The 18972-nt window shown below is 46.4% G+C and overlaps 10 protein-coding genes across 10 annotated transcripts; 6 read left to right on the forward strand and 4 right to left on the reverse strand.

Moving 5' to 3' along the window:
* Positions 1 to 645: 645 nt before the first annotated feature.
* On the forward strand, positions 646 to 1311 carry N7478_006765 (uncharacterized protein; the record flags this gene model as incomplete). Its single annotated transcript, XM_056922979.1, has 2 exons — positions 646 to 655; positions 995 to 1311. 2 exons carry the CDS (start codon positions 646 to 648, stop codon positions 1309 to 1311), a joined length of 327 nt encoding a protein of 108 aa, XP_056781016.1.
* A 1482-nt stretch (positions 1312 to 2793) lies between these two features.
* On the reverse strand, positions 2794 to 4486 carry N7478_006766 (flavin-containing monooxygenase; the record flags this gene model as incomplete). Its single annotated transcript, XM_056922980.1, has 2 exons — positions 2794 to 4151; positions 4330 to 4486. 2 exons carry the CDS (start codon positions 4484 to 4486, stop codon positions 2794 to 2796), a joined length of 1515 nt encoding a protein of 504 aa, XP_056781017.1.
* A 776-nt stretch (positions 4487 to 5262) lies between these two features.
* Positions 5263 to 7205, forward strand: N7478_006767 (putative JmjC domain protein; the record flags this gene model as incomplete). Its single annotated transcript, XM_056922981.1, has 2 exons — positions 5263 to 6240; positions 6519 to 7205. The coding sequence occupies 2 exons, from the start codon at positions 5263 to 5265 to the stop codon at positions 7203 to 7205; spliced, it is 1665 nt and encodes a 554-aa protein (XP_056781018.1).
* A 256-nt stretch (positions 7206 to 7461) lies between these two features.
* On the reverse strand, positions 7462 to 7710 carry N7478_006768 (uncharacterized protein; the record flags this gene model as incomplete). Its single annotated transcript, XM_056922982.1, has 1 exon — positions 7462 to 7710. The coding sequence occupies one exon, from the start codon at positions 7708 to 7710 to the stop codon at positions 7462 to 7464; it is 249 nt and encodes an 82-aa protein (XP_056781019.1).
* Positions 7711 to 8078: 368 nt separating this feature from the next.
* On the forward strand, positions 8079 to 8941 carry N7478_006769 (uncharacterized protein; the record flags this gene model as incomplete). Its single annotated transcript, XM_056922983.1, has 2 exons — positions 8079 to 8513; positions 8594 to 8941. 2 exons carry the CDS (start codon positions 8079 to 8081, stop codon positions 8939 to 8941), a joined length of 783 nt encoding a protein of 260 aa, XP_056781020.1.
* Positions 8942 to 9487: 546 nt separating this feature from the next.
* Positions 9488 to 10056, forward strand: N7478_006770 (putative progesterone binding protein; the record flags this gene model as incomplete). The annotated part of the gene is made up of 3 exons (XM_056922984.1): positions 9488 to 9596; positions 9674 to 9769; positions 9878 to 10056. 3 exons carry the CDS (start codon positions 9488 to 9490, stop codon positions 10054 to 10056), a joined length of 384 nt encoding a protein of 127 aa, XP_056781021.1.
* A 312-nt stretch (positions 10057 to 10368) lies between these two features.
* N7478_006771 (mRNA-binding ribosome biosynthesis protein NOP4) lies at positions 10369 to 12516 on the reverse strand (the record flags this gene model as incomplete). The annotated part of the gene is made up of 1 exon (XM_056922985.1): positions 10369 to 12516. One exon carries the CDS (start codon positions 12514 to 12516, stop codon positions 10369 to 10371), a length of 2148 nt encoding a protein of 715 aa, XP_056781022.1.
* A 270-nt stretch (positions 12517 to 12786) lies between these two features.
* On the forward strand, positions 12787 to 13794 carry N7478_006772 (DNA repair protein RAD10; the record flags this gene model as incomplete). The annotated part of the gene is made up of 1 exon (XM_056922986.1): positions 12787 to 13794. One exon carries the CDS (start codon positions 12787 to 12789, stop codon positions 13792 to 13794), a length of 1008 nt encoding a protein of 335 aa, XP_056781023.1.
* Positions 13795 to 14190: 396 nt separating this feature from the next.
* On the forward strand, positions 14191 to 16346 carry N7478_006773 (uncharacterized protein; the record flags this gene model as incomplete). The annotated part of the gene is made up of 7 exons (XM_056922987.1): positions 14191 to 14299; positions 14355 to 14596; positions 14654 to 14764; positions 14826 to 14970; positions 15044 to 15198; positions 15252 to 15409; positions 15473 to 16346. The coding sequence occupies 7 exons, from the start codon at positions 14191 to 14193 to the stop codon at positions 16344 to 16346; spliced, it is 1794 nt and encodes a 597-aa protein (XP_056781024.1).
* Positions 16347 to 16669: 323 nt separating this feature from the next.
* On the reverse strand, positions 16670 to 18912 carry N7478_006774 (fungal specific transcription factor domain-containing protein; the record flags this gene model as incomplete). The annotated part of the gene is made up of 2 exons (XM_056922988.1): positions 16670 to 18690; positions 18858 to 18912. 2 exons carry the CDS (start codon positions 18910 to 18912, stop codon positions 16670 to 16672), a joined length of 2076 nt encoding a protein of 691 aa, XP_056781025.1.
* Between the last annotated feature and the right edge of the window lie 60 nt (positions 18913 to 18972).

An 18972-nucleotide genomic window follows, 5' to 3' on the forward strand; every position in this document is an offset into this window, starting at 1 on the left:
CTTCTTGATGAAATCCGTACAGAAACTAATCCTTGGAAGACTACTACTTCCAAGCATCCATACATTTTATATCAACCACGGTTCGTGTGCCTCACTTGAGGGATCCAGGACTGGAACCCTCGGTAATTCATTTGTCCGTTCTTCGATCATTCCTTTGGAATATCAATATACATATATGCCGTAACAATTATTCCCCTTCTTTTCAAAGAGCTGTCCGCAGCTCATGAAAGAGACACATACCGAATAGGCATGTAAAAGACAACGGAAAGATGTGTAAACAAAGGTGCACACAAAGAGTATGAGTCACCCGGAAAACGATATCCATAGGAGGCATTCAAAGGCAAGATGGATGATGTTTGACAGGGAGTGTTTTTTTTTGCTGATAAATAAGATGCGCGCAGCCTTCTTCTTGTTCTCGCACATATTTTTTCAATTCATTAAGGTTTCAGCAACTTTAGCCTTCTTTCAAATGCCTCGTATTATCCGGCCAATCATACAGCTAATACACTATGAATGGTGTATGACTTGCTTGCGGGTGGACGTAAAGGATTTTGATTCTACACAGGGAGAGCCTTTCCAGGTCACCTGTGTTTGGGATGCCGCAGGCGCCCTATCTTGTCAACATTGCGCCGGCGGGAATTCAATATGCTGCCAAGTAGGTGGCCCTAGGAGATATGCTTCAATAGCCTTTCACTAACGAATCGTTGCAGGTTGCGAATGGTATGCAGGGAGATCGCGATGATCTTAACGAAATCATTAACACCGTCCGCGATGTATTCTATGTTCCTCACTCTGGCTCTGAGTATAAGTTGAATTGGGAGGACGATATTTTTCGCAGAGAAGTGGGTGAAGCTGTGGCTCGTTTGGCCAATATGTTCGACTAGGTGGAGAAAGCCCACCGTACCGCGTGGCACCTGACAGGGGCGATCAAAAGACATGCGGTAATCAGTTCTAGGACGAGGTTTCCAACCACATTTCACTAACGTTTCGGTAGGGTGCCTTAGGTCGATACAACGAGTTCCTCGAGCGCCGACGTGCGAGCCAGATCTCTCTTCTTCTCACGGATGGCAGGCTACGCCTACAGGTTATCCGGCAGCTTCGCGTGAGCTTGCTCAGCATTTAGATCTTTGTGACTCTGGTTATGTCGCGTGGTCCGTTGCCAAAAAGGCCTTCATTGGCGAGTTGATTGATGCGTGTGAGACTGCTTGGGTGCCTCCTCTTTTCATAGGGGATATGGGCAATCAGACGGAAGAGGCTAAACGCATTGATTTCATTGTGTGTCTCTTTAAGTCTTTAGACGTATTAATGTGATCACAAGGGTGATTTCAAGAGTAAATGGGTATTCTTCGATGATTTATTTTTATCCATACAGTTAAAGTTTTTAATTTTTCTTCTTCTTTTCCCGGTAGTCTTTAATAGCCAATCTTGCGGCAAACATTTCCGATTCAAGGACCCATTGATTATATTCTGATGGCCAGTTTTTCTATTTGATTAGGAAGTATATTTCTCCTTCGAAAGTTTCTTCATCATTAACTTCTTCAATCTCGTAATCTTCATTATGATTATTCCTTTGGAATATCAACATGCATATATGCCGTAACATCTACTCTATAATAGATTGAGATTCAGATCTGAGCAGCTAATTTTGAGTTGAGGCTTATGTACGCACAAATCACGTTAACTACTTATATACACTAGTTCGGTATGGTGTAGTGACTAACATCGCTCTCTCACATAGCAGCCGGGGGTTCGATTTTCCCTGTCAAGGACATGTCAAATGGGGATCATTCCAAGTAGCAGCCTCTGCAACTAGGGCAAAAGACTTAGAAACTAGATTGAAAGACCTAGTATTTGATCGCGCTTTATATAGTAAGGCTTGATTCGTAACACCCCCTACTGGATCTTCTTTTTTCAAATTTCTTCTCTTATAAAACTTCTGTTTAAGTTTTGTATTTTCAAATATTTATATAATTTTCTCTTCTTAAACTAAACAATACCTTTATCGCTTTCCCTATTTTCTTCTTCTTCTGATTATATTTAGAAGTGAGATATAAGGGCCACTGATCATAAGAGAAGCGCTATCTAGTAGGTGTGCATGTAGTACTTGCTACGTAATTCCATATTCTATCATTTACCCAATTTGGCCTTCTCCTTCTCCTTCTCCTTCTCCTTCTCCTTCGTCTACTCCTGCGCCTACCTCTGTAGCCGTGATATCTTCTTTCAAGACTGGCTAGGTATATAATCGTGTGTGAAGCCAATAATTAACTGGGTTGTTAGGCTCTATATGTTTTATTGTAGTACGGCAATGTATCAAAATTAATAAGATGATAAGAAAGCTCCTATCGATTTGTAGTGACGAAAGCCTGAGTCTAGTGGTTCGTAGCTTAAGATAGACAGTTTCGGTCTTCTTCAGAAGAAGAGAGACTGACTCGAAAACTTTCAAATATTACCATTCTCGATTTTGGACTTTGGTGGTTCAGAGGAACTGAACAGGTGGGCGCTACCCACGTCACAGAGTATATACTAGTGAAACCCTATCTCTGGCTGTGAAGAAAAACTGCACAACTTGAGCCACACGCTCTGGGCTCCTCCTTAGCCAAGCAAATCCACCTAAAATCCCCAGAAGTACAGATAGCCGGGTCAGCTTGCGAGCTCGCCCTGCCACCAATCCTCTCCGAGTCAGCTTTGCCGACCAATCCCGCCACACCGGGAAAGTACACCGATACCAATAATGGAGTTGGGAGTAACTAAACAATGTATCAGTAATAGGTAGAAGGAAGATAAATATTATACTTACGGGTATGTGGATGAGTTCCATCCATTTTCGGTAATATACCAACTTGAACAACCTCCACGTTTGAAGACAGTTTTCTGGAGCTGATCCTGCACTTGCTGTGCCCATGTTCTTTCGGCGTCCTCTTTGATCTCGTACGAGCTGACCTCTCCACTTAAGATATTCTTAATGAACTTCAAGGAATAGTTCACCGCATTCTCCGATGCGAAAATCACACTCGAATGGCCTGTTGCTGTGTTGGGACCATGGACCATGAAGAAGTTGGGACAGTGGTCCATTGCAATTCCAAGATATGCTTGTGCACCTCCCCGTTCATCCCAGATATCCTGTAAACTCTTGTTTTCCCTCCCAAGGACCTTGAGTGGGTGTAGCCATTTATTGGTTTCGAATCCGTTGCCGAGGACAATCACGTCTACGGGAAGATCCCTAGCCTCGCCACCCGAATCGTCTTTGCTAGATTTAAGATAACTTCCAGGTCCTAAAGTAACACTCCTGGAATGCACTCGGGTCAAAGGTTGTGTTGTAAGCTCCACATTTGGTGCATTAAGACTCCGGTACCAAACGCCCTCGACGATGCGACGCTTGCACCCAAGATTGTAATTTGGAGTAAGTATCTCATGATACTCCTCAGGTGCACAGGTGAGCATCCCGTCCAGAAATCGCTTCTGGATCCGCGGTCGCCATTTTCGGCTGTAGTCTGTGTCGGTGAACATGGAGAACCAGTTTCCCTCGGCTCGCCAAAACACGTAGTTGCGAGCAAACCAGCCTAGACCAGGAATATTACGCATCAATTTTGGCATCTTTGTCTCCCAGAAGCGAAGTTGATCGGGGGTTAAAAGATCTGGCTGCACCCAGGGGGCAGTCCGCATAAGTTGGGTGATAGAGCGAACGTTGGCTTCCTTCTTGGCTAATTCCGGGACGACTTGTGCTGCACTGCAGCCCGAGCCAAGGACAATGACATTCTTATCCTTGAAATCAATGTCGCTGTTCCATCGAGCCGTATGTGTGATCTCGCCCTCAAATTCATCAATTCCAGGGATGTCATTTGGCCAAACTCTGGGCTCTACTAGGCCCCCGACACCACTGACAACAACCTTGGCCCGTACCATCTCGTTTTTGATGTATACGTGATGAGAGCCCTCCTTTTCAGCAAGCTCATCACGTTCATGTTGTGCGAGATCCCCAGTACCAGGAACCAAATGAGATAAAATAACTTCCCATTCCTCATCTTCTTCCACCCACCGGATTTGCTTGACGTCGGTGTGGAATTGAATCTTGTCGACAATCTCATACTTCTCACAGACATCTGCGAGGTATTGTGAGATTTCTTGAGCTGGTGGATGTATAGTTGACCAGTCTGCTTTGGGAGCAAAAGAAAAACAGTACAATACTGCGGGGCTAGAGTATAGTCGTGTCAGTTGCAACATGGTCTTTCAATTCGTGATAATAGCCACGTGGGAGTATAGATACCTACATATCGCATGCAGCGCCTGGATATCTGTTTATCCACCAAGTTCCCCCAATACCTGACTGACGATCAAAAATTCGAAATTGATCTGTACCAAGGACCTCTTTCAAACGGCAGCCCATTGCTACCCCTGATTCTCCAGCGCCAACAATGAGCACTGGATAATAGGTATGCGCATCTTTACCATAGCCATGGCGCCTATGGATCTTCGCGAAGGAAGGCATTGTTCCCAAAAGCCAAGGAGTACGAAATTAATTGGATGAGTAGCTGTTATAGAGCTTTCTACGGATTGTGAAATCCGCCGAAGACCGAGGTCGTCAAGTCCTGAGATATAATAAGACGAATTAAGGTATCATTCGCTGTAGATTAGGGGTCACACCAAAATGATTCATGCAGTACAACCACAGAAATGACAGGATCGAACTGCTCAAAAATAACAGAAGGAAAGGAACCACATGTTTTATAACTCAACATGCTTCCAAGGTTTGCAAGGTGGAGTTTATGAAATGTACGCGACCTCGGTAAAAAGTCGTATAACCAAGGGATCGGCCCCGGGGTCTTCAGCAAAAAAGAGGGGGCGATCAAGATCATAGCGTGGTTCTCATAAAGTTTCCACTTGTGAATATTGATACAATCGATAATTAATTTATCCCCGAATAATACACAAAGCATAATCTATGGGCCCATGTACAACTTACTATACACACCATCATTGAACAGGTTTGGTCAGCAAAAGAAGGATCGAACATCCTGCGGATTTAGATCCACTGCCGTTCCTCTAAAATAATGGCAGATACTTTATAGCTGTTTAGCTCGTAGACAAGCACATAGATTGGACGAGAGCTGCAGGGATTGAGAATCCTGTCACACATGCCCGTGCCAGCGCCTGGGAGTGGGTCCCTGCGACCCGATATCCGATATCCACTCGCGACATCATATTCTGTCATCCCTGAACTTTCAAGCCCATTATTTTTCATCTCTACTTCTCCCGGGAGTCTGAATGAAGTTCCAGTCATGGCCAGCTCATATCACCAAGTGGATACACAAATCTCACAATCCTATTCCCCTTAACGCCATCCACAAGAGCTATAGCGCGCGCCCGTTCTCCGTGTCGACAACCTCTCCATACCGAACCCTCGAACCCCTCGAAGATGGCCAAGTCGACACTTTCCGCAAGCAGTGCTTCAATCCCGAACAGCCCGGCTTACTCCCGCGATCCCAATTCCGCGACCTACCCGCGCTGAAGAACTGGTTCGAGAATGACAACTCTCCGACGGTCGCAACTCGCTTGAACGTGAAATATCTGCAGGCCCACGCCGCCGACGCGTTTGTCCCGCTCGAACTCACGGAAAAGGACAGACAAGTCCCCAGTTCCAGCGGTGCAGGATCACCCCCAGACACAACAGACGCTCTGACCTTCCGACAGTTCCATGCGCCGCTCACCCTGTTCTTGGACTGGATGCTCCTTGCAGAAACTACTCCTCAATCGAGCCGACTTTATTTAGCACAATGTCAGCTCGTTGACCTTCCTATAACTCTACGGGAAGACTTTTCAACACCGGATATTGTTTCCAAAGGCGGAAAGGGAGATGTTTACGATACAAATGTATGGATCGGTCACCCGCCTACCTATACACCGCTCCATCGCGATCCCAACCCCAATCTGTTTGTGCAATTGGCAGGAAGAAAGGTGGTAAGGCTCTTGGAACCTTCGAAAGGCCAGGCACTATTTTCCGCTGTGCGAGCAGAACTGGGTAAAAGTGGTGGACGAGAGGCAGCGGCATTTCGAGGTGAAGAGATGATGCAAGGTCGAGAGCGAGCCTTGTTGGATGAGATGGTGTGGGGAGCTCCGGCGTCTAGTGGCTCAACAGGCGAGTGTCATCGCTATGAAGCGCATTTGGAAGCTGGCGACGGATTGTTTATACCCAAGGGCTGGTGGCATAGTATCAAGGGAGTCGGGGAGGGTGTTACTGCCTCGGTAAGTTTGAAGCGTATAGCTTCGAAGACTCGTCACTAACAAATTCGATCAGGTTAATTGGTGGTTTCGATAAATTTTCGCTAACATTTCATAACTCAGTATATGATACTGGCATGTGAACTGTATAGAAATTAAGCTTGTTGCGCATCATATATAAAATACTGGTTGATGTAGGTTCCAAAGATGATCTACTAGATTCCATATCAAGATATTACTGGGTGTTTTGTAACCGAGACTTTAAAAAACACAATCTTATAGCTGAATAAATAGTTGTGAAGGCTGTTGAAATGGTGATGCCCCATAGTAAGCGTTCGCGTAGATCCGCACGTTCCAGAATCATCCTGGCTCCACCCGATTTTCTTTATTTCATGAACTCCACCTCCCGCATCGCAGCCCATTCTCCTACCCTCGCCATGCAGCTCTCGCGCCCTGTCTACCGCGCCGCTCTCCTCCACTTGACATTCAACCCAATTTTCGCCCGTGCTGCTGTCTCAAGCACCAGCGTTCTGAACACCGCTTCGTACATCTCCCAAGCTCATAACGCCAATACCCGACTGCACAGTGTCCTCTTCCCCCAGTGCGCATCTCCCTTCAAACCCCTCGACCAAACTCGTCAAGCACACACAATGTCCTCATCAGACCCTTCAAAAGAGAAACAGGGCTCCACAGAGTCCCAGCCCCAAGACGAGGCCTCTAAACAGCCCTCCGAGCAGCTCTACCTTCCTTCCCGCGAGACCGCAGACCAGTCACACCAGCTGGATCTTAGTGCCGAAGGCGGCTCGACAGTTACGTTGGATCATTTGGGACCGATGGTCGTTAATAAGGATGGGTCGCTCTCGCGGATCTCAAATTGGGAGAATATGGCGGAAATTGAACGCAAGAATACTCTGCGGATATTAGGGAAGCGGAACAAGCAGCGCCTTGAGGCGGTTAAGGCTGCTAGGGCTGCGGAAGAGCAGAAATAATGGAAGCGGTGTTTTAAGTACCGGTGGAGATGTATGTATATATAATTTAAGATCAATCTAGCATGTTGGCATTGCCTGGACATCTACTAAACATTCAAGTTGGCGTAGCGTTTCATTATTGGAATAAATAGCCGGTTAAAGAAATACAACAGTGCACGTAGATAAACTTTGAACGAGTCATGATAATACACCGGACAACGGATAACGGACAAATCAAAGCCCCTTCCTCTCCCCGGGGTGTCTTTGATATTGACGCTTAACCGGCATGCTCGGGGCTCGCTGTAGTGTTGGGTTCAGCTTTGGGTTCTTGACTCGTTACACTGTCAGTTGACGGACGTCGTTCGCCCTCCTTCCCTACCCAGCTTGGTGGAAAGAAGCTATCGTTGTCTTCGAAGTAGAGGTGGTGGATCACTTCGGGATCTGTGGAGTCTCGTCGGGCACCAGAATGTCCAGGAGCATAGCTGTCATGGGAGATGGGCTGTGTAGTGCTTTGAGAAGAAGACATATTCACGAATGTATGATCAGAGATCATGTACCGAAAGATTTCAGGAAGTGTTGTAGTGTTGTAGTGTTGAAAAAGTGGTGTGGTGCTTTAGGCAGATAAAAAAGCGGACTACGTCACCTAAGGATCCTACCAGGCTATGTACAGTATGAAGTGCGAGGCCCTGACCCATTCCCAATCTTGAACTCCACTAGATCATTATACAAAGGCACAGGCGCTAAAACGCCCATGTCTGTCAGGGGTGTAGATGGGGTTAGAAATATCCATACAAGGCTCCCCTCTTCTTAGATAAAAACTCTCCATATCCCCTCTTCATTCCATCTATCACTGTCATTATTATTTCATCGCTTCATTCCGTGCAAAAGGCCATAATGTCAGCCTCTACCGAAAAGAAAAAGCCCGCCTTCGTCCTCGTGCCCGGTGGCTCTCAGAACCCGGCACAATATGGCTACCTTCTCCATCTCATCCAGTCGGCTGGCTACGCAGCTTCTACCGGCATACTCCCCAGCATTGGTGCTCAAGAAGCCGTGACCGCTCAAGATGATGCTGATTACGTCCGTAATAGGCTACTATTGCCTATGCTGGATGTTGGCAATCACGATGTGATTATAATCAGTCATTCATACAGTGGTATGCCCGCGAGCGCAGCTGCTCGAGGCCTTGGTCCGGCTGACCGAGCCGCTGAGGGTAAAAGTACCTCAGTTCTAGGGCAAATCTTTCTTGCATCCATTCTGCCTAAAGGCGGAGATGGTTTGAGTGTCATTGATGGATTTGGGGGCCATATACCTCCTCATATGTACATCGATGTATGTATATTACCCTTATATGACCTTTATCTTTGGGAATATGAAACCTTCGAACTAACCACCGTTTTCGATATCTATAGGAGAAGGAAAATCTTCTTAAATGCGACGATCCAACACCCCATCTCTTCTACGACCTGGAGCCTATACTTGCCGAGGCTGTAACCAAAGGCTCCCTTAGTCAGGGTTTGACTTCATTTTCAAGCCCCTGCCCCGAGGCCAGCTGGCACACTGATGCTTTCCGTGGCCGCGTCGCCTATATATATACGCTTAATGATCATGCTGTTCCCTACGAGGCGCAGGTTGCTATGGTTCAGGCTACTGGAGTAGAGTGGATCACCCGCGAGATAGCTAGTGGTCATAGCGCGCAGCTATCCAACCCCGAGGACCTAACCAAAATTATTTTGGAGTTGGGGCAGCAGTGGGAATAGGTTTTGAGAAGAATGTTTTAATGGAGATAGTTGGGTTGGATTTCGTCTAGCCTATCTAGCGTGCAAGATACGTATATGGAGGATTAAAGAAATTATAGACTCTATTTCATTGTCTATTTGACTTTTGCTTCCATCTCTCAGAGGTAGGAATACTTTCTTATAAATTCAAGGTTGCTTTCTATCGTCAAGCTAAGACAAGACCAAAACTTGAACCAGTTTACATATTCACATGTAACGGAGAAAGCTCTACTATACCTGAATCCGAGTCTTCCAATGAATAAATTGTAGCCTCACCTTCGTAGAGATTGACATTATGACGGCTTAAAGACATTAAGTATCATTATCAAACTTGAGATAATCTATGTAAAAATCGTCCCATATGCTTTATTTGCTGAATCTAAGTTGGACTTAATCTTAATGCCATCTGTGCAATCAGAGTGCCGCCTTCGTAAGCAATCGGTTATGCCCCGAACCCCGCTTGCCCCACGGCCCTTATAATTCCTCGGCTTGCATCTTAATCTTAACAAACCCCCCAACAACCACAAAATGACCGAAGAGGCCGCCCAATCCAAGGGCTTTACTCCCAAGGTTCCAGTCGAGCTGGACCCTCCAAAAGATGACCCAATCTCTCAAGAGGAATTGGCCAAATGCGACGGTAATAAAGCTCCCCACCTACTTCCGAGGTTCGCTATTTCCCGCATGCGCTCCGAAACTCACGCTACATCGTTACAGGTACCGATCCCAATCGCCCAACTTTAGTTGCTATCAAGGGGATCGTTTTCGATGTGTCCCGTAATGCAGCCTACGGGTCTTCTGGTCAATATCGCGGTAAGTATTGGTTCTGAATGCTTCAGTCGCAAAGGGTCCTGCGCGGATGTGGGGTATCCTGTTTGCGTGCGCCGAGGTAGCGGTACTGACATGATTGTGACATTTTAGTTTTCGTTGGCAAGGATTCCTCGCGCGCTCTCGCTAAATCCTCCCTGAAGGCTGAAGATTGTGTACCTGAATGGCATGACTTGGATGACAAGGAGAAGACTGTTTTGGATGAATGGTTCACCTTCTTCAGTAAGCGGTATAACATCGTTGGAAAGGTGGAGGGCGCTACGAACTTCTGAGTAAGGGGGGGATTTTTCTTCAAAAGTTGCTTATGACGATTTCTTTACGAATTGGAAGGAGACAGATACCACTTAGCAGGACTTGTAATAGCCTCACGTTATCAATTGTATGGGATATACCCGAAGTATCGAGGATCGGAATCTTAAACCAATAGTCAATTTCATAAAAATGCTTTTATTTCCAAAATGTTTGGTATCCAACAATGAGACATGAAAAGATAGAGTGCGCCATCGAAGACAGGAATAATATATGGGGCATTTGCCTGCTCTGTACATGATTTAACAAAGAAAGAAAGACATCATCTTCACACTTTAACCCCGGCGACCCTTGCGCTGTGCTCGCTTTTTAGCAATAATGCGGTTGCGCTTCGCAAGCTTGTTCTCCTCCTCTGCCTCCTCAGCGTCGTCCTTGGCTCCAGACTCAGGACGCTTCCTCTTTTCACCCTTCGCCTCATTCTCCTTCTCTTCCTTTTGCTTCAATTTCTCCTCCTTCTCCTTCTCCTTCTTCTCTTGCAATTCCTGGCGGCGCTTAATGACCTGAGCGTTCTCAATGGCGAACTCAACCACCAATCGCTTCTTCTTGTCCTTCTCACCATCTGTTTGAGCGCTGACAGGAATCTCAATAGGGTGACAGTTGAGCCATCGCAGACCCATAAGAGCATGACGATGAGTATAGTACTCGATGAAACCGTAACCACGGCTACGACCACCACCGCCCTTCTCTGGGACCTTGGTACCCTCACGGGTTTCGTAGACAATCATGGCTTGTCGTACAATACCAACTTGCTTTGTCTTTCTCAACTGCTCCAGTTCCTTCATGGTATCGGCGGATCGAAGAACCTCCTCCTTGGACAAGGGTTGACGCAGTTCCTTCTTGACTTCGGTAGCGAATCCAACAACAGCTTCACGAGCAAGCTGCTTCAAGTCCTTTGATGTGATGTGTCGGGGAATGTTACGGATAGAAAGACGGCAAAGACTGAGATGAAGTGCAGGGTTCTTCTTGATGAAACCCTCTCGCTGCTTGTAGCTCTCCTCGCGCAACTTGATCTCCGAAGGAGATAATTTCTTGTACAGGGGAGAATCCTTGGAGATGGTACCCTCCGACAGAAGGTAAAGACGTCTCTTATCCTTGTCACGCACAAGACGGTGTGACACACCTTCTTCCTCCAATCGTGTAGCTTCCCGCTTGTTCACAGCACGGGCAACCTGCAACACACGTCCGTCCAATGTGTATCGTCCAGTTGGGTCCGAGTTTTCGTTTTGCAGGACAGAGTGCTTCATTGCTGGGTTCTTGCGTTCTTTGGGGTCGGGCTGGGGCTCGTGGGTTCGGGGAGCACCGCGTACACAGTTTGCTGCATCTTCCGCCTTCCAGAAACAAACGAATCCAGTTCCACGAGGCCGCTCTGTCTCGTGGTCTACCACAATTCGAGCATATCTTAAATTTCCGAATTGTTTGAAGTGCTCGTAGAGTGCCTCGTCGTCACAAGTGAAGGGCAGGTTGCGCAGGAAAATGGTAGAAGCATTGCGGTCGTCTTCCTTCTCTTCTTCATCGTCATCTCCCATTTCCACATCTTCGTCCTCCAGATCTTCAAGGTCATCCTCATCGTCATCCTCATTGGAGGAATCTTCGTCTCCGGAGGCATCTACGGAAATTTCCTCATCGTTCTTCACATCGGCATCACCAGATTCCTCTTCTTTCTCCTCCTCATCCTCCTCCTTCTTCTCCTCTTCCTGTTTTGTGTTTTCCCATTCTTCCTTCTCGACGGCCCAATCGACAGCCAAAGTTCGACCATCCACTTCCTTGCCGTTCACTGTCGCAAGGGCCTTCTCAGCGTTCTTTTTACCACGGATAACAACGAAACCGAAACCAGCAAGTGTAGTTCCGCGCTTGGGGAGAGTCGCAAACTTGACCTTTCCGAAACTACGGAAAAGGAGGGCCAAGTCACTCGGCTCTTTGATGCTCCAAGGCAGATTTCGTACGATCAATTTCGGAGGCTGGTTCTGCGCTCTTTCATCTTCTCGGTCTTGCTTCGACTTGATAGCAGCAGCGGACGGAATGCTCTTGCCGAGTTTTTCGTCGATTTCACGGTGACGTGCCTGGGCGTAGTCGACTCGAATCTTTTTTCCACCAAAGTCGGATCCGTTCAACTCTTTCAAGGCACTTTCGGCGTCCTCGAGATCGGCGAATGTCACGAAACCAAAACCTTTCGACTTCTTGGTCTGCGGGTCAGTGATAACAGTGGCATGCTTGATCACGTATGATTGGGAGAAGTGTTCAGCCAAGCTCTCAGTAGTGGCCGAGAGAGGTAAAGATCGAACGAAGAGGGTTCGCTTTGGCGCCTTCGGGTCCGCGTTGGCATCGATCTTGGAGACCTTCGGTTTCCTATCGGTAGTTTTCGTATCGGCGACCGGAGAGGAGGCCTCCTCTGAGAGAGGTCGTTCCGTATTTAACTCCGCCATGTTGTGGTTATGGATGAGAGTTGCAGAACTCATCACCTTTTTTTTTTCTGGATTCAAAAATCCGCGGCAGAAAAAATACGGCGGTGAAGGCGGTGAAGCGGTGAGTTCAGATAAGTGGAAAAAAAGAAACGCCCAGAGGGGGATTTGAACACCCGTCTCCATGTGGAGCTAATACTAGACTAGTATTAGCCCTGGCCCCCGATAAGAAGCTCCCATCTTTATCACCTCTACTTATCGAAAAGGCACATGCATCACATCCCAGTTTCCATCATGGATTCTCGATCTGCTTCAGAATCGCGGGCGCAGTCCCAAAATGAGGGTGGTGTCAATTCTAACCCCTCCGACCAAAATGCATCATCTTCGACATCCCAGCAACCCAAGGTTCAGCAACCAAAACCACAAGCACTCCCTCAGCGATCTGGCCCGTCATCGATCCTAGTGTCCACACGACAGAAGGGCAATCCTATTCTGAACCACATCAAACTCCTGCCCTGGGAATATGCAGACATACCCGCCGACTATGTAATTGGAACGACGACATGCGCCCTATTCCTATCATTAAAATACCACCGCCTACATCCTGAGTACATTTATTCACGAGTTCGACTCCTCGCTGGTAAATACCAGCTGCGCATTGTCCTAGTAATGGTCGACATCCCCAATCACGAAGACCCACTCAAAGAACTCTCGAAAACATCCATAATAAACAACCTCACACTATTCCTGTGTTGGTCCGCACCCGAAGCCGCCCACTACCTCGAACTCTTCAAGTCATCCGAATACGCACAGCCCACAGCAATCCGCACTCAACAACCACAATCCTACAAAGATTTACTAGTAGAATTTGTGACAACACCACGAAGTATCAATAAATCAGATACTGCAAGCTTGATATCTACATTTGGAAGTTTACAGAACGCTGTCAATGCACAGCCAGAACAGATCAGTTCTGTTCCTGGGTGGGGCGAGAGGAAAGTCCAACAATGGTGCAATGCTGTCAGGGAAGATTTCAGGGTCCAATCCACTAAGAGGGCTGGTATATCTAAACCTGTGCGGGTGAAAAAACCACTAAAGCCACCAAACCCTATAACTCGGCCGCGGAATGCCGAGATGGACGAAGATGAGGCGATTTTACGCGCCGTTATGGAAGAAAGCCGTATGACAGCAGCTATGGAGGCAGCGGCGAATGAACCTCCTTCTAAGCCTAGTGAGCCGGCTGAGGAGCTGAGTGATGGTATTACGGCTGCTCTAGCGAGATTACGCGATACGGGCGGATAAGTCTTCAAATATTGTATCTATAATAAAACTTATGTGTTCCCTTGGTCTCGCGATTTTTTGAGCTTCAATTGGTAGCATTTTATTCAAAAAAACAACCTCATCTCGTAAATTTTGACTGAGGCTGCACCAAAAGTTCCCATTGAGTAGGGTCTTCCTATCATATTTATACAGACAATAATCTAGTAAATGATCATGGCTGCCATTCCTCCCGCTCCCCCATATTCCCCACCTTTCCCACTTCAAAGGTGGGAAAGCGTGTGTCACGCATGACTACTATCACATAAAGGGCTAAACTTGCAGGACAAGTTACGTGACCTTTAAAAGGCTCCAGCCTTGCCCATAAATGAGCCCCTGAGGGTATCCACCCAACGGTAAAGCCAACTATACACTTCCAATATGTCCCCTCATTTCCAAACAACGCTCTTGCACGAGGAGGCGCCAATTCTTCTTGTTGGCGGGGGAGCATCTGGGCTTCTGCTCGCCTATCTGCTCGCCCAGTTAAACAGTGGGTCACTTCTTTCCCTGATTATGCACTTCATCATCAAACTGACACAAGTAAGTTCGATCCTTGGTGGTGGAACGCTATGCGTCCAGACTAGCAGCACCAAAGGCACATGCGCTTTCTCCTCGATCCCTTGAGATCTGCCGTCAAGCGGGGTTAGACGTGAATGAGATTCGGAAGATTGGTAGTCCTCGCGAAGAGGCGTACTGGGTCAATTTTATTACCAGTCTGTCTGGTAAACATGTTGGTCGTTTGCCCTACGAGCGAATGGATCCGGGGGTTCTAAATGATACACCTGCGGTAGGTTATAAGCTATTTTTTTCTCAATAATGAGTAGATTGCTCATAAACTGGCCAGATGATTCATAATATTGCTCAACCGGCATTTGAGGAGCTGATTGCCAAGAAACTATCGACGAATAAGCTTGTTGAGATTCGTAAGAATCATTCTTTTGTGAGCTTAGAACAGGTAAGCTATGCAATATCAGATCTCATTCCCGATTCATGAAATAATAATCGTTCAACTCCAGGGCGATGGGTTCGTGATGACGACGATCGAGGATCGTGCTACTCAAACGACATACAATGTCACATCACAGCATGTAGTTGCATGCGATGGTGCCAAAAGTGCCGTCCGAAAATACCTTGGTATTGCAAGTGAAGGAGAAGAAACCTGTTAGTGACTACAATTTCACACGGATCATTCATAATACATTAAATGGAGATAGTACTAACGAGAATATTCAAGGCGAAACCATGATGACCATTCACTTCAACGCTGACTTGAAGCCTGTGATAAAGGAGCAAGTTGGAATGCTGCACTGGGTAATGGACCCAATGGTCGCCGGCTTCATCATTGGATATGACTTGTCTGGGAACCAGGTTCTCATATGTAACTTTGATGTGAGTATTTGAATTTTTCAAATGTCAATAAGTACTAATCAGCGTGACCAAAGACTGAGAAACATCCCGTGGAGTCTTGGAACGAAGAACACTGTCGTAGGGTTGTCGACGCAGCCATTGGAATGAAAGTGCCATATGATATACTAAGTTACCGTCCATGGGTTCTCAGTCGGAAGGTAGCTTATTCGTATCGCGAAGGCCAGGTTTTCCTGTAAATCAAGAACTGATCCAATTCCCAGTTCACATGATGGCTAACATGAAACCCTTATTTCAGTTGCGGAGATGCTGCTCACTCCTTCCCACCCACCGGTGGCCTTGGTTTGAATTCTGGACTAGCTGACGCCCATAATTTGGCATACAAGCTTGCAGCAGTTCACCACGGGTGGGGTGGAAGCAGTCTTCTCGATACCTACCAGTTTGACCGGCGCCAAGTTGCACTTGTCAATTCCAATCAAAGTGTCGAGAACGGGAAACAAATCTTTGGGCTACTCAAAGCGCTTGGTACGACAGATCCCGACGTCAATGTTGCAAGGCAGAATCTCTATCATAATATCCAAGACACCGATGCAATGGTTGAGATTAATAGAGGGATCGAGGGTCAGCGCCAACATTTTGATAATCTCGGCCTACACATTGGATACATTTATGGAGACAAGACAATTCCTGCGAATGTCTCGGTGTTTGAGCCTATGTGTGTACCTGGTGCTCGAATCCCGCATACATGGATCAAAGTCTCGTCGGAGCAATTGCAGCTTCCACCAATTGACTCCAGCTATGTACATGAACTATCCCAGGAGGAGGTCTCAAAAAAGAAATACTCTACCTTGGATCTATGCCCTCTCAATACTTTCACTTTGTTTGTCGATGACAGAAATGCATCTATCTTCTCAAATATGGTGAAAGATGCATTAGATCTTGTGACTCGAAATACGCAGTTTGTTTTGCCCCTAAAGACCGTTATACACGGTGTTGATTTCAGGCTTCAACCGGGGGCAGAGGGTGAATCTTGGATGAATCTTATGGGTTTGAAAGATCGGGCAGTGTTAGTCCGTCCAGATCAGCATATTTTGACTTGCGTCGCGCCCCAAGATAAAGCAGATGAGTTGGTGCATGCACTGAAAGAACACCTAGGTTTGCATGCCAATTGAGACGAGATAGATGGCATGATTTGTTAGATGATATGATTTGCTAAATATCGATAGGTAAATTTTTACTATATAGATCGTTTCCTTCTTGGGTAAAATTCAAGCTTGATTATTTTACCTCAATTGCATCTGAATGTGACACTATTTTGATTCTGACGCTGAATCATAATGTAGCCCAGCAGTTATTTTAACCTTAGAAGTAAATACGCGTGTCAACTTGAAAGACCTAGAATTGCTGCTACTTTTGGGAAGTTCAGAATTGAGGCAATCTATCTGATAGTAAGCACAACCGATCTGACGGCTTTTACGGGATTTGAAACCTTGCGTTATATATTAGAAAAGTTAGCATGATTATGCTTTTCGCGTGCAATGATGACCAGTCTTCCAATTATATCACCCATTTGGGCTGAAGTGCCCCATCTCGATGCAACAGTCGTGAGAATAACGTGGAGAGAGTTCATCAACTCTAAAAGATTGGCAGTCATTGATTTAGTTTGATTGATATGGTCTGGATATCCAAACATATCTTCAGGTTCTGAAGTGTCGGTTGACGACGTCTGTCCTGTTCTTGGAATGGTGTGCTTTTTCCAAATATCGATCCAGATATTTTTCTCGGGTATCTCAATCACATTACGATTCAAAATACAGATAATAGCGAGAACCATAGCCGATGCAAATATTGCCGTGGGTACATGTATCATGTAGACCTGACTAAGAGGCAGATGCTCAAGGAGGCGAGTAATCGAAATGGCATGAAGAACTGCCTTGTATGCATCCTTTTTCATGACCCATTGATTCAAATCAATGTCGTCGAGTCGGCTTTTTGCATGAATTCCGCCCAAGACTTGTGGAAGTTGATACCGATTGCACAAACAACGATAAATTAGGATTGAAGGTGCAGTGATTTCGATGAACACGGAGTGCCATCTTAACAAAGTTGGAAGGTCTTGCCCTTCTGATTGAGCTGTTGTTGACGCTATATTTCCTTGGTATAGATTAAGCATTGCTTGGATGATTTGCTCTTGGGAAACAGTGCCAAATACTGGACCTTGAACTTCATGAAGATCAGATACTAGAGACTGCAATCCTTCGATAATGACAAAGGTTGAGAATCGAGAAAGTCGTAAAGGATTGACGCCGTAGTCAATTGCAAAAATGCGCACGAAGGCCTCAGAGACCGGAAGTTGAGACTGTTCTGAGCGGTTTATCTCAACTATCCATTCATCCGCAGTCTCGGCAGAAAATGCAGCGTCTGAGCAGGCTGTGCCGAGACTGTTAATGAGATGACTTGCGCTGGCGGGCGATCCAGATGCCTGCGATATCAATCCATCGAGGATATAGTGACCTAATATCGCTCTGCGTTGAACTTCTGATGCAGCCCATGTTTTCCATAAAATGTCTTTCTCCCTTTCAGGCATATCAATGCGTGGAGGATTTTTGGATAAAACATCTTGCACGGAGTACATCCCCGAGCTTCTAGCCCAGTAGAATCCCAATCCATGAAATACTGACGCAGTAGTACGAAAATCGGGGTTTTTTGATACTAGTGCGTACGTCTGGCCGAGAAGAGCAGTGAGTACTAGCTGGATTCCGTCACAAGAATCCCATGGCCCTTTAATTTCAACCAAAGTTTGCCATGATGTAGCAGCGGTTGTGTGTCCAAGCCGCCAAAGCATCTCGCCTTTTTCAACGGAGTCTTTCTCGCAGACAAAAAGAGACCCCAGGGCAACCATGTTTAACAGGAGAGGCGGTATGGTCTTTTGCGGGGAGAATGTTTGCTTATGTATCACTGGAAAATTCGGCAATATCCGTGTGAAGAATTCCTGTAAACAAGAGTCCAAGAAAGTAGATGTGAATCCAGAGCTGTGTATGTCTGAGTTAAGCCTTTTGGATAGATCATCAACCATTCTATAGATTTGGTTCAGCGCTGTATTTCCCGGAGCTTCGTATGCCTCTGTCTCGAGATCACTATGGGGATATGCAAAGATATCTATTCGTGTTGAGCTGCCAGGTGGGACATCCAGAAGAGGAAGAGGCACAACTGAAGCCCGGTCAATATCTGACATCAGCCATTCGAGGAGATTTCCGGATTCAAGTAATGCATTCGATTCCGCAAAGTTGTGCTGCCTCAAGGGATCAGTTGGCGGAGGGAAAGTAGCTCGCTCAGTTGAGATAGAGGACAATGTGGCTTGCGCAGAGGTTGGATCATTAGAGGAGCCCTCCAAGTTTAGTTGTTGAGCTTCTGATCTGTCATTGCGAGTATGCAATCTGAGATGTCTCCCAAGGACATCTTGACGTCCATAATGTCGGCCGCATTTTGGACATTGGAAAGGTCTTAGATCCGAATCTATTCATCATTTAATACAGCCATCAGAAATTCCGGTATGGGAGCCTCTTACGCGTTCTTTCATGCCTCTTTGGTGATGGTTAGTGGTCTGTGGTATGACGATGTAGAAAGATTCAACATTACCGTGAGGTGTTCCAATTTCGTGTATCTTTTGTTGCATTGTCGACAGATAAATCGCTTAGGCGAAGAAGCGTCTGGCCCACCAGAGGACTGAAGATTCATAATGTCTTATATCAGTATCTGGGGTCTTTCTTTCTGCCTTTGCATGCGGCAACATGAAGG

Source organism: Penicillium angulare (assembly GCF_028827245.1).
Source record: "Penicillium angulare strain IBT 27051 chromosome Unknown utg000004l_segment0_segment0, whole genome shotgun sequence".
NCBI classification, from domain to species: Eukaryota; Fungi; Ascomycota; class Eurotiomycetes; order Eurotiales; family Aspergillaceae; genus Penicillium; species Penicillium angulare.